The sequence below is a fragment of the Python bivittatus genome, unplaced genomic scaffold, assembly GCF_059951505.1.
Source record: "Python bivittatus isolate LINGU-HERP-01145 unplaced genomic scaffold, Pbiv_v1 ctg000480_np1212, whole genome shotgun sequence".
Lineage (NCBI taxonomy): Eukaryota > Metazoa > Chordata > Lepidosauria > Squamata > Pythonidae > Python > Python bivittatus.
Window position 1 is genome coordinate 27,055,572 of NW_028277075.1, and position 13,867 is coordinate 27,069,438.

The 13,867-nt window shown below is 39.8% G+C and overlaps 1 protein-coding gene across 5 annotated transcripts in view; it reads right to left on the reverse strand.

Annotated features, from left to right (window-relative positions):
• Nucleotides 1-13,867, reverse strand: part of PTGR2 (prostaglandin reductase 2) — a 34,631-nt gene that overhangs the window by 17,015 nt on the left and 3,749 nt on the right. For 2 of the 5 annotated variants that reach the window (XM_088145543.1, XM_088145541.1), the window contains exons 2-9: nt 11,953-12,047; nt 8,442-8,521; nt 7,647-7,893; nt 7,437-7,555; nt 6,303-6,494; nt 5,418-5,588; nt 4,312-4,521; nt 1,566-1,687 (exon numbers count right to left, since the gene is read on the reverse strand). In XM_088145543.1, coding sequence (XP_088001669.1) covers nt 1,566-1,687; nt 4,312-4,521; nt 5,418-5,588; nt 6,303-6,494; nt 7,437-7,555; nt 7,647-7,737 — 905 coding nt within the window. In that variant the 5' untranslated portion in view covers nt 7,738-7,893; nt 8,442-8,521; nt 11,953-12,047. The remainder of the gene's footprint in view (nt 1-1,565; nt 1,688-4,311; nt 4,522-5,417; nt 5,589-6,302; nt 6,495-7,436; nt 7,556-7,646; nt 7,894-8,441; nt 8,522-11,952; nt 12,048-13,867) is intronic. The other 3 variants (XM_007425586.4, XM_088145542.1, XM_007425585.4) reach the window with 3 other exon arrangements.

The window sequence follows — 13,867 nt, forward strand, 5'->3', positions numbered from 1 at the left end:
AGGGTCAGGAAATGGTAATCCAATTGGTCTCACAGTTTAAATGGTTCATCTGAAGTTCTGTTTTAGCATATGGAGACCCTAGAACTTTTATATCTGTGCCATTCAAAAACCAACACAAGAATTTGTGTTTTACTATAACTTGTGGTGCCCATCCTTTGCCTTCTCCAAAACACGCATCTCCAAACAGGATGTATCTGACTTTCTGATGCAATAGAGCAATGTTTATCAATCTTGTCAACTTGAAGATGGGTGGACTTCAACTCCCAGAACCCCCACCCAGCATGAAGTCCACCCACCTTCAAACTGACAAGGTTGAGAAACACTGTAATAGAGTAATGTGTATTCCTGTTCTAATCTTACTAGGAACAATGGGGAGTTCCTAGGGACTCATATGGAAAGCACTAGATTGGGAAAGGATGGACCAGCATATTTCTGCATCAATATCTGTTATGTGCCCTCACCTTCTCCAGGTAATAGATGAAGCTTTGATATGCACAAATAAAGAACAAAATTATTTCTCATTCTCTAGTCAATAAGACTCAAAATCATTATTTGAGACATTGAGCGCTACTGGAAGCACTTCACATTTATGCACTGACAGTTTTATATTAGCTGCATATTTGTTACTGTAGTTCCAACTCTAATTTCCCTCAGCATACTGTATACGGAAATTATTTTTCCCATTTTGTTTTTTTTATCAAGGAGCTTTGTCACTGACAACCCACTGACAGAGATACCAGTTTCTGTAAGGCTCCAAGTTCCACTCTAGTAATTACAGTGATACCTCGGGATACGAACGCCTCTGCTTGCGAATTTTTCGGGTTACGACCAGCTCTGGCCCCAAAATTTTACCTCGGTTTGCGAACTCCGCCTCGGGGAACGAGCCATTTTCCGCCTGTGCCACGTGGTCCGCGGCCATTTTCTGCCCGTGCCACGTGGTCCGCGGCTGTTTTTCCGGCCCTGCCGCGTGGTCCGCGGCCGTTTTCGCGCCGCGCCGGGCTGTTTTCGCGCCGCGCCGCGCCATTTTCGCGCCAGGCCGCGCCGCGCCGGGCCGTTTTCGCGCCGCGCCGGGCCGTTTTCACACCGCGCCGCGCTGCACCCGGCCATTTTCGCGCCGCACCACGCCGCGCCTGGCCGCTTTCCGTGTGGTCCGTGGACGCCAGAACGGATTAACGGTAATTACATTGAACCTTATGGGAAATTGCCTCGGGTTGCGACCAAATTCGGGCGGAGGGCGGAACGGATTAACCGGATTTACATTGAACCCTATGGGGAAATTTGCCTCGGGGTGCGACCAAATTCAGAGGGCGGAACGGATTAACCAGATTTACATTGAACCCTATGGGGAAATTTCCTTCGGGTTACGACCAACTCGGGATACGCCCAGGAACGGATTAAGTTCGTATCCCGAGGTACCACTGTATTTGAGTGACCTTGTTTCATAAAAGCAGTGCATCAATCTAGAAAGGCAATTTTTAGAACTAAAAAAAAAAGCATTCATCACATATTTCAGCAGATTTCATTCAGTGTTTCAGTCAGATAGAGGCTAGGCCAATTAAGAATACCTTGTAATGTTCCGCGATTCCTTTATTTCTTCTATCTCAGGAGGTAAAGGAGGCGGGTAAGAAATATCCTTGTTATATTGGGAGATCTGACCACATAAAATAATATGGCTATTTGAATTCATCTGTTGGAGACAAAGAAGAGTGATATGGTATGGTAGTTTATATTTCTTAGAGTATTTTTCTTAGACAACATTATGGATGGGAAAGTTACTCATTCAGCTTATAACTAACTGAGATGGGGTAGTTCATAAGAATAAACTTCTTCCATATTTCTGATTCTTAAGACCTATACTCAAAAATCCAGCCTCTCTGCATGTTACAGAAAATCCTGGAAAGTGTTCCAGGACACACATATAGGAAACAAAGCTATGAGATCACATCCTTTGTTCACTTATTCTTTTGGATAATAATTCAGACTGCATTACTCATTACATTTCATTATTTTTAAGTTATCGTTAAAAAAAAAAGTAAGGATTTTTCTCCAGCTGGACAAATACGAAATGTCAAAATATTACCCAAGCATAGTCCTGCCATATCTGACCTGCAAAAACTAGGTGGCAGCAAAGAAACATACATCTCTAGGTCCTTGCTGCCACCTAGGGATCATCCAAATATGACAGTCCTGTTTACACACCTCTTAGATGATGCGTCTGTTAGGTAGAGAGTAATATATCTAACTATTTCTTGTTTGCACTAATAATAAAGCCCCTTCTTCCCACAGTTCATTTCCAGCAAGAATCAAAAGTTACACTACATTCTGCAGATGGGCACTAGTGGAGAGAATGCTGGAGCCACAGCTGCTATGAGTAAATAGAGAGAGAAAAACACATGGGATCTCTAAGATAATCAAAAGTCCTTGGAGCAAGGAGGCAAAGGAGACTATGATGGATGGAGCAAATCAGCCTTCTGTCAATTTTCATCCAAATGAGATAGATTGGTATATGTAAAAACCAAAGTAGTGATGGGACAAGGTCATTGCTAAATCTTCCTGAGTGGTCTCCTACTCCTCTCTGCAAGCTGGAGCTTAATGCTAAGAATCAGTGCCTAGACTTTCCAAAAAGAGGGGGCAGGCTTTGATCTACACTGGCCTCTTCCTCACAGTTCATCATAACCAGCTGCTGTTGGCCAAAGCATGGACCATGGATCCCTTGGAAGCAGAGTTTGAAAACTGTGCAATAGAATTGCAATAGAATGTTAAACAGCAAGGGGTTGACTAAGGGAACAGTTAAAAGAACAGTGTGTTTTTATTACGTGTACTGAAACAGAACAGAAGAACATCCCATTCGTCTGGTCCACATTCTGCTGCAGCAACCAGCAATATGTTTCATTTATTCTTCTACAGGAAAAATAAGCATTAAAAAAAAATGCTTCATCTCTGTTGCTGTATACTGCATGGGCCTCCGTGGGGTGGGAAAAGGTGGTAACTGATGACCCCTACATCATGATGTTATCACACAAATGCCACAACTTAGTTCTTGTACTGGATGTCATAATGCAAATGTGTAATTGCAGCATCTACAGTATGTAATGACATCATCACACACGTGTCACTTTTATGTTATGGTGGTTTATTATAGACGCCACCGCAGTGAAACCAAGACTGCATGCACAACATCTTTACCATGATTAATTTAAATACAGTTTGCTAAATTAATCCAATTGTTCTGGTTTCACTAGACACACTAAGCAATAATCACACTGGCTGGCTTCAGGTTACACACTAGGCTAAAATGTTTTTGTGTGTAGTGTGTCTTGCAAACATAGTCATAAGTGTCACATTGTCACTTTAGCCAGGCTTTTAAGAATACCTCAGATACTGAAGGTGATGTGATGGAGATACCACCCGCACAACTTAATTTGGATGAGAACAGAAGTGAATTAAATACAGAAATTCTTCAAGAAAAAAGCTTTTAGTCATACAAGCCAAACAAAATGCAAAGAAGAAATCTATTGCAATCTTGATGGAAAACATCTTTGAATTCATTGGCTGGCATTTGGTGATGCTATCAATGGAAATCAGAGCTGGCAAGAACCATAAAATTAAAAGTATGTAAGTAATAAATCTATTGTATGTTTCTTGGATAGCAAAACTCCAGAAATGTGATGGAATACTGTAAAAGAAGACACTGAACAGAGTTTTCAGGAACATAGACTCTGACAGATGTTTGACCCCACACTGCTTTATAGTTTAGAAAAGAAAATGGTGTTACCTCAGGTTAGCTGCTCATAAATATCTGCCAGGTTTTAGGTGAACAATTATATTACAAAGTGCATTAAGAGTCCAAATCCATTTCAGCTTTCCTGAATGGAAAATTAATTCTCTCTTACAGTACTTAAGTGTAGTTCAGACAGATTTGGTGAGCAGCCACACCTCGGTGTAGAAACGTTGGTGATTTGATTATCTGAATGCTATGCCAGCCTAACCTTGTAACCCTTTGATTATGCATCCATAACCCCTCACACCACTGTATTCTGGGCCAGCACAAAATGGGGAGCTCAAAATGGGGAGAGAAAAGGGTTGTGCACATACTCCCTGTCCTTTCTCCAGTTTCCAGCTATCTGGGACCCTGCAATATTGGGGTCCTGGGTCCTGAGGAGAGCTGTGCTCATGTTAAAACCAAAACAAGTTTAATGTGGTGAGCAGAAGTGGGACTGCGTGTGGGTAACTTTTTCTCCCCACATTGACTCCTCCATACATTCACACAAATGCCTGAACAGAATCAAAAAAGAGACCCAGTACACTCACTTGACTTATTACTGTATCACTGATGTCTCCACCAACATTGTCAAAGTATATATCCACTCCATCTGGGCAAAGTTTGTGCAGCTGCTGTGCCACGTTCTCTTTCTTATAGTTGATTGCAGCATCAAAGCCCATTTCAGAGACCAAAACCTTGCATTTTTCATCTGTGCCACAAATACCAACTACTTTAGAACAGCCCTCCAGGAGACCTATCTTTGAAGGCAGAAAACCATTACAAAAAGTCAGCTTTTTGCAATAACTTATCTTGCAGCACAATGATTTTTTAAAATATTGAATTTATCTTTATTTTTCGATCAGTTACAAAATAATCATGATATGTATCTTTTCGCACAAAGAGCCAGTATAGAGAGAGAGGGCCAAACTGGACAACAATCATGGAATGGGGAAAAGGATTTTTTAACCCATTGATCTTCTCTGTCATAGTCTCAGATGAAATCAGCCATCCCCACATCTGTCAGCAACAAGAAGAGACTGTTGGTGCTAACAGAAGCTTTCTTCATGTTCCACATAGAATATGAGGTGGAAGCAAGACAAAATGGGGGGAGGCAATTTTTTAAATGTTGTGATCAAAGGCACTCCTTTTTTTTTTTTTTAAAGGGACCACAGGGGGCGTGGATGGTGATTTCGTGATGTTACCAGAGGGGATGGGGCCAAAACCTTTAGGCCTTTTTTTTTGGTTTGGAGAGTTTTGAAGGGGTGTTTTAAGACTTGTACCCATTTTGCCCCTAAGTCTTCCCAAATAGGGAACGTTAGCTTGACTGGGGGTTGGGTGGAGCTGAAGATGGTGTTAGGATAAAATGAGTACTTTTACCTCTGCAAAGCTTAAGATACTCTTGTACCTCTGAACCATGTCCCCAGCTTTCCCCCAAACAAGTCAAATCCACTTTAGGGGCACTTTAAAAGCTGCAAAGGGGGTAATGGATGTATATATCCCATGGGACAGAGTCTGCCCATTCCCGAGGTATAGGGAAGAGCATCACAGTGGCTTCTATGCATCCAAATAATATTAATTTTGAAACCCATAGGCAGAAGAATCTCATCTCCGACAACAACCCTTAAGATGCAAGGCCGGTTTTAAAGCTTCTTACCTGCCCAGCCAGAGAGCCACAAGCACCAGCAGCTCCACTGACAACCAAGGTTTGATTAGAGCCTGGAGATACATGTCCTTTCTCTCTGATTCCCAGCAAAGCTGTCAGCCCAGTCAAGCCAGCAGCACCCAGGAAATAGGAAAGGTGCCCATCTACAAGGTATGGGTCGATCTGAACAAAAACAAAAGGTTTCAAAGACTGCATTAAGCACTGTTCACTCTAGTCAAGATCCATTCAGATTCTTTGGCTGGATCCTTTTGAAAAGTTTCAAGGTTAGCAGATTTTTTTTCTTTTTTGAAGTTTTGGGGTCCTAAGATTATCAGAAAGCCAGTTTGGTGTAGTGGTTAAGGCATGAGGCTAGAAACCAGGAGACTGTGAGTTCTAGTCCTGCCTTAGGCATGAAGCTAGCTGGGTGACCTTGGACCAGTCACTCTCTCTCAGCCCTAGGAATCAGGCAACAGCAAACCATTTCTGAAAATGTGCCCAAGAAAACTATAGGGACTTGTTCAGGCAGTTGCCAGGAGTCAAAAAACTGACCTGAAGACACACACACAAATTATCTGAAGTATAACACTGTTCCTTTGGTATTCAGATAAAAATCACATTTCTGGTACTAAATTGGATGCTTTGCCACAGGCAACCATGCAGATGATAGAAAATGGCAGGGGTTGTTCTTCAACAGTGATGTCAATGACAATGTTTGATGGAAATAAGCTGCAGTGCTCCTGTGACATTGTCATGGACATGCCTCCATTCAACCCCCTCCCCATGGATATCCATAGTCTTTACCCACATATGGCTAGAGGTCAAGGCACACTCATCTACCCAATACATCATCTATATTGTTTTCTCCAAATGGAATGGAAACCAGGGACAGAATCCTACCTTGTCCAGTTGCTTTCCATCTAAAATGGCTTTAGTCTGCCATGGCCAGGTAAAGGAAGTCACAAAGTCTCCTGGAGCAAAACGCACATCTTTGCTTTCTTCCACACAACCAATCCCACCTCCATCAGTAACTTCAGACAATTTCCAAGCCTGGAGGTAATCAGACCCAGCATCTTCATTCATACGACACCGCTGAAAGACAATTATTTGTAGCGAGAGAATCCTTTATAGCACAATCCTCTTTCTCTCTCTTTGTCAGGATGCATGTAGCTGGCCAACGCAAGAAGCTATAAGGATTTCAATGCTAGTCAACTAAAAGCATAACCTTGGAAATGGTAAAATAACACAATAAATCCTTTAAAAGCTTAAGAAGGAAGCATAAGGTTCCTGTTTATTACTGATAGACTAGGAGGTTGGTTGATGCACTAAATCATCTACTTTTTCTTATTCTGAGTTACAGATTACATCTTGGGGACAATTATTAACTCAAATTATGCAATACAAGTTTCTGATGTAATCCTGGAAAATGGATGTAATTAGTGACGTTGTTACATCAAGAACTCCAAGTTTACTTCACATAATTGAAGTAAATTCCAATGCTGATTTTTTAATTACAATATAGAATATTTGTACACTTTTTCAGAACAGAAGCAATGTATTTATTTATTTATATATGTATCAAATTTATATCACCACCCCAACTCCCCCACAAGGAGGGACTCTGGGCAGTTCACAAGAAAACAATTTAAAATCAGTAAAAACATAAATAATGCAAATATAAAATACAATTATTAAATACAATAAAATCCAAGAATATATGCCATAGATGTTTACATAAATGCAGAGATCTGTTGTGATTAACTATTCCAGTTATAGCAGCTGCTATACTTTCCATATTCAGATTAGCAACCTGCATCAACACCTCGGAGGAAAACCAAAAACTCCAGTACTTGCCAAATATCTCGCAATATGTGTGCTATATGTGGTCACAGCCATTTATGCAAAGCAAAATATTCCCCTGTACTAGAGCCATATATCACTATTTCACAGTGACACATGATTTGCAGTTCACATGACAAAACAACTGGCCAAATATTCTTCAAATATTCTTGTATTCTTATTATACTCACTTACCATATAGGGATCCACGGACAGATAAAGTGTACGAACTTGAACCTGACCCTCAGCAATTTTGTCTGAGAGAATAGCTTCTTCCACACGGAAGTTTTCTGCAACTGGCACTCCATTGATGCCTAGAATGAGTCAGATTACAGGTTTAATAGCTTGGTCTCTCCTTCCCCTTGAGATTGTGGGAATTAGGTCAGCATTTCTGAACAATCACACCTGACCTCTGAAGATTCACATCTCTTACAAAAGCATGAGTTTCTTTCTGAATTATCTTCTTTGAAGCTATGTATCTTGGGCCAGCCACCATCCTGATCTTTACAAATTCTTCCCAGCCTCTTTATATTTCTTCTCCATAGCCTTTCTTCCTTTCAGCCATGCTGATTTTCAACATGACATATATATTTAAATATCCTCATTCTTAATAAGGTAGTTTGTGATGCACAGCAATTTTAATGTGAAAAAGCTGGAAAAAGATATCATCAGTTTTAGTGCAAGAATGGCCAGCTGCTTTACAAACCTAAGATGAAACAGAAATTAACAAGAGGCCAGAAGGAAATACACAAATACAACAAACTCAAAGTCCGTATTTCAAAGTTAATATTGCTTATAGCTACTGCTAGGAGTCATGAATACATACACAGCTTATAACATACAGACTTGCTTACAGCCCCTTCCACATATCATACTTCAAAAACAGCAGTAATCTTACTTAGGTTATTTGCTTATACACTTTTGCTCTTATACAAGAAGTGAAAAATTCTCACCAATGCATCTGTAATTGCAGAGTCGCTCGCTGGTGAGATGGGCAGCTATATATATTGTAAATTGTATAAATTGTAATTAGAAAATGTCTGCTAAGAATGTCTTGTTGAAGACTTGCACAACAGGCTCCCACAAGCCTTTGGATGCGCATACCAGAAATCCCTCTCTTTGATACCTATTCTCTTCCCATTTACAATGTTCTACAAAGACACCAAACTCAAGTGTGTTCTCCAACAAGTAGAAACATACCAGGGCGTGAATTCAATACCACTCTTTGAATAATCATCAGCCCTCCAGCAAAAATCTGGCACAGAAGAAAATCCGCTTCCCTGTAAAAACAGACAATGTTTAACACCACCTAGAGGGCAATTGTGGATAAGCTGTTTAAAAATCTAACAAATAATTAAACAACATAGGAATATGGTTTTGGTTTTATGGTAGACCTGTATAATTAAGAGCCATATGTATTTCCTGAAAGCTTTGGGTATAGTTCCAGGGCCCCTCCAAAACGGTTCAACCAATTCTATTTTTAACATTGTTGTTGTTTAGTCGTTAAGTCGTGTCCGACTCTTCGTGACCCCATGAACCATATTGCGCCAGGCCTTCCTGTCCTTCGCTGCCTCCCTGAGTTTGCTCAGTTTCATGCTCAATTTTAACATACCAGGGAGGAAAAAAAATATTACATTCAGGGAATAGAATCAATACTATCAATTTAAATGTAAATCAAATTCAATACAGCTATTGCCACAGCTTTACTCTTCTTGTTCTCCTTGCCCTTTCTACTTTGGGGAGTGCTGTCTCCAGCAAATGTGTCCCTTGGCTTACGAAAAATTATGTGCCTTTGTTTAGGGCAGTGTTTTTCAATCTCAGCAATTTTAAGCTGTGTGGACTTCAACTTCAGAATTCCCCAGCCATGCTGGCTGGAGCATTCTGGGAGTTGAAGTCCAAACATCTTAAAGTTGTTGTGGTTGCGAAACACTGGTTTAGGGTAATAATGAGGTGCAATTAGAGGAATTGGTGGGGAAGAATTGCGTGCCTATCAGCAGAGGATCATTACAACACAGTCATTGGCTATAGATTGCCACTCCATGAAAGTATGTACAGATAATGTAGCATGACTTGCAGCATTTATCAGGAAACAGTGCAGAACACTGCTTTTCTTCACAGCCTCTAGAACGTGCAGGTTTGTTGATAGGAAACAAGTTCACAGATACAGAAGGTAGAGAACAGATTGGCAAAGCACAGAATGTAGAAGGGATAAATAGCTAGAAGTGCTAAAATGTCTCACTAAGAACTAGACAAGCAAAAGTTAATGCTAAAAATACAATCTATATAAACTTTTTGCCATATTGTCCCCGAGATTGTTCTTGCAATGGGCTGGAAGCCCATCCTAAAGAGCTTCAGTTTTTTAAAGCATTTTAACCTGCCTTCTTCCCTATGGAAATAGATTCAGCTGACATTGTCAAGGCTCCACATCAGTTTTCCATAATCTGGTCCTTCCAGATGTGTTGGAACAATGGGCAAAACCCAGCAAGATGAATTTCAGCAAGCAGAAATGAAAAGTCCTACTTATGGGTAGGAAAAATCAAAGGCACCATGTAGGGAACATATCGGGTAGCAGCATGCATGCCATTTCTAATAGTGTTTTTTTAACGATTTCCGGGAAATATATAAGACATTCAAATATGCAGAAAGATAGTTCTATCATACTGAGAACTTCATGACAAAGTTGCATGTTAATCTGAGTTTTTAGTCAGGGAGCAAGCAGCCTCAGCAGATATTGTTTACATCATTTGCCATACCAAATGATTTCCTAAGCATTCACAGTTCTTTTTAGTTCATATCTGAGAACTGAACTTCAGTTTTCACATTCATCAGTTTCGGAGTGTGATTGAACATATATAATGCATGGTGTGTTTTTGTCACAGATTATTGAATAAAACATATTTGGTTGGGTTTGCACACTACACTAGACAAGAAACAACGTTTATAATGTTTTGTTAAAAAAAAAACTGTTTATAAATTAATAATTGTGAAATCTTAAACAATGCAATCTTGGGCATGTTTCAACAAGCAGACAATTCTTGCTGAGAATCCTTCCTTCCCCAAATCTATTACAGTGAAGTTCTTATACCGGACAGTTTTCTCCTCAATTTGAGATAACTTTTTCGATGTTAGAAAGGGTAGCATCCCACTGAAGCCAAATTTTACCACACACTAAAATGTAATACAAGCAGCTCTAATTCTATTATTAAAACAAGGTGGGGAAAGCATGTAGAGCATGGCTTCTGAAATTCTTTACAACTCCTAATAGTGTCTTCTGTTCTGGATCTTTTAGACTGCTAGGTCGGCAAAAGAGGGGCACAGAATACTTATTCCCCTAAAAATGAATGGGATAAATTTTTCTGATTTTTTTTTCTCAGCAGCCCCTGGCCTAATCTGGTCTATCTTTAAACCTGACATATCTTCTGCCAGTTTACACCAAATCTTGTCCCATTCTGTTCAATTTTCTAAGACTTATCCTGCTAATGGACATGGACTGCTGAGCTCCTTTATGCAATTTCCCTTCAACACTCCTCTGTTGATAAAGAAAAGGATTTTAATGACAAAATTTATAACATGCAACATAAAGTATGCACATGATTGCAATTTCCCTATAATTTTGTGGTGGGGAATCAGGTAAAAGGCTGGTCAGGGTCTTCAGAAAACATGCAACAAGATATCAAACTCCACCAAAAACATCCATGAGTTCATCCCTTGCAGATGTGATTGTCATTATATTCTGAATCAACATGAAAAGCTACATCACCAAACATTTTTCCATACAGACTTAAAGATAACACAGTTATATGTATTTTGCAGACACAGCTCTTTAGTGCTGAAAGCAAGCAAGCAAGAAAAAAAAATGTCCCTTGAGTTTAGAAAAATCCCAGAAAAACAAAATGGTCTTTTTTTTCTGGTGAAAACTTTCCATTTAAATTCTAGACAGTTGGAGGACAGCGCTGGGATGGGTATGTTACTGGATTGTGGCAAGGGATGAATGTTATTCATAGACTATTAATTTATAAATGGCTTGGGGCAAATAATTCCTGCCCACAATCTTCTGAATTTAGCATTTCAATACATGAGGCACATCCCGTCTCAAACATCACAAAGTTTCCTCTTTCATTCTAGACATAAAAGCACAATAGGTAACTTTCTACACATTCCTACAAATGTTAGATTTACAATATACAGCAGTGTTTCTCAATCTTAGCAACTTTAAGACGGGTGGACTTCAACTCCCAGAATTCCCCAGCCAGCATGGGGGAATTCTCCTTCTTGCTGGACTGGGACTGACATACTATTGCAGTTCCTGAAAGATGGTTACTTTAAGTAGGTAGTCTCCGCAAGGCAGAGAGTCCTTTGCCTGATTTCACTTTACATCTCCTGGTTTCTCTTAAGAACAACATGACAGGAGAAAATGTGGACATTTTTCTCATCATTATACAGCAAATCATGAGGCACGTTGGAGGATGTAATTCATATCATCCGCAACTATTAGAGTCCAAAGCCAAATGGGATTTTTTGGGGGTGGGGTGTGTCATTATCCAGTACACATTAGCTCAAAGTAAATTTTATTTAAGTGCATAATCCCATTAGCAATCGATGTACTGTGGAATATAATGGAACTTTTATCTATCAAGAAGTTTGTGCTCAAAAGGATTCCTCTCTCCTTATCTCACTTTCTCATCTGGACCAAAACCAGATCATTACTCACCCCAAATCTGAGTCTCCTGCCACCTATGATTCTGGGTCAGAGAAGTCACAGGAGTAAAAGAGCTCAAAGGCACTTCTGTTTGGCCAAGCCTGCCTCTTAAAAGGGAAATGAAAGAAGTCACTTAAAAGGGCAATGGAGAAAAGGCATTTTAGCTTAGCTTTATACATATTTACTGGGAAGAAAGGGTCAGCATGTTTTTGAATATGTGCGTCCAGAACTGCAGTCTTCTCCTGCTTTAGCTCAGGATCACTTTTTATTGCTGCAGCTGTTTTAAGCTGAAATCTTACACAGGTGACTAAGTCCCATTAAATCTAGATCAGTGTTTTTCAACCTTAGCAACTTTTAAGATGCTCGGACTTCAACTCTCAGAATTCCCCAGCCAGCCTGCTGAACTGAAGTCCACACATCTTAAAGTTGCCAAGGTTGAAAAACACTGATTTAGTGGGATTCAGTGCCCAATAAAACTGGGGCTGCTATGCGGATAAAAAGGAGGAACAAATCCAATTATATGCTCTTTACCCTGGAATACTTGCTGATTTCTATGTGAGCTATGGAGTAGAAGAGTGTAACGACGGATTATTCTGCACCAAGTTAAATGGTGAACATGGTCAATTGCATTCTTCATTATTCAGACATACCAAGTAAGTTGTGCTGGCCAGAAGAAAAAAATCCAGGATCCATTTTAAAGACATGCCATAATTATTAGGCAAACTCAAAAGTCTAAAATAAAATTAAATTAAATTAAATTAAATTAAAAAATTCAGGGTTTCAAAATGTGCACCATACAATCTTTTTAAGATGGGTCAGTATGCTTATTTGAGAATAGGTATGACTGTGTGTGTTTAAACCATCTTGTATGTTAATTTTGACCTGAAAGGCAGCATATAAAGGCAGCATACCCCAAGCAAATATACTAGGTCTGAACAAATATTCACCTTCTTTTCTGGTTAATTGTTCAGATAGATTTAATACAATCTATAAAACAACCAATCACATTTTACTCTAATGGCAAACCAAATCCACACAATTAATTTACAGGTGAACCTGTCACATGAACTGAGGAAACTGAAAAAAACATAGTTTAGTTAATCACTGTAAGTGGGCCGTGTGAACATAGCAGTGTAATGGACACTAGGAATAACCTTGAGGAACAGGAGGAAGAGCCACATTCAAGACAATGGTCAGATAAAAGAAATTTGAGTCCAAGGCAGAAATTTGAGAAAGCGTCTCAGGCTTGACCTTCCCTAGTTCTCATGAAGATAAAGGGTGGGGGGAGCGTATTCACACTTGCAAGATTCTGTTACTGTAAACTTATAATAAAAGTAGTGTTAGCATTCATAACTTTGGTTTCCTAGTCTAGTCTACCCTGAAGGGCTGACAAGCAGCAGAATGCAGCAGTGCAGGTAGGAGTGCTGTTGACCTCCTGTGCTCATATACAGCTAAGTTAAGCCTGACTGCATAGACATAGTTTGTGTGGTTTTCTTGACAACAAGCTGGCTTGCCACTGCCTTCTTCAGGGATCTTCTTTCCAGCACCTAATCTGTCTAATCTACAGCCCTGGGCTTTCCTTGTGGTCTCCCATAAAATATTAATTAGGTCCAACTGTGCTTAGCTTGCAGGTTTTTTAATTTTCATTCCAAATTATCAGAAAAGTGTAGGTTCCTCTAATTATCATACTTTGGACGTATAATGTGAAGACTTAGTTTTCTGGAGAATTTCATAATACGGAAAAAGAGAAGAATGGGATGACCATCAGCAAGGCAGAGGGACTCACTTACAGTACTTTTGGAAGCCCTGAAGGACCAGGTTGGGGAATGATGCTCCTGGAGAAAATCTATGTGTTCGGTAAGAGTCGACATTGGCTTGATGGCACATAATCAATCAATCAATCAATCAATCAATCTTTTCTTCTTTA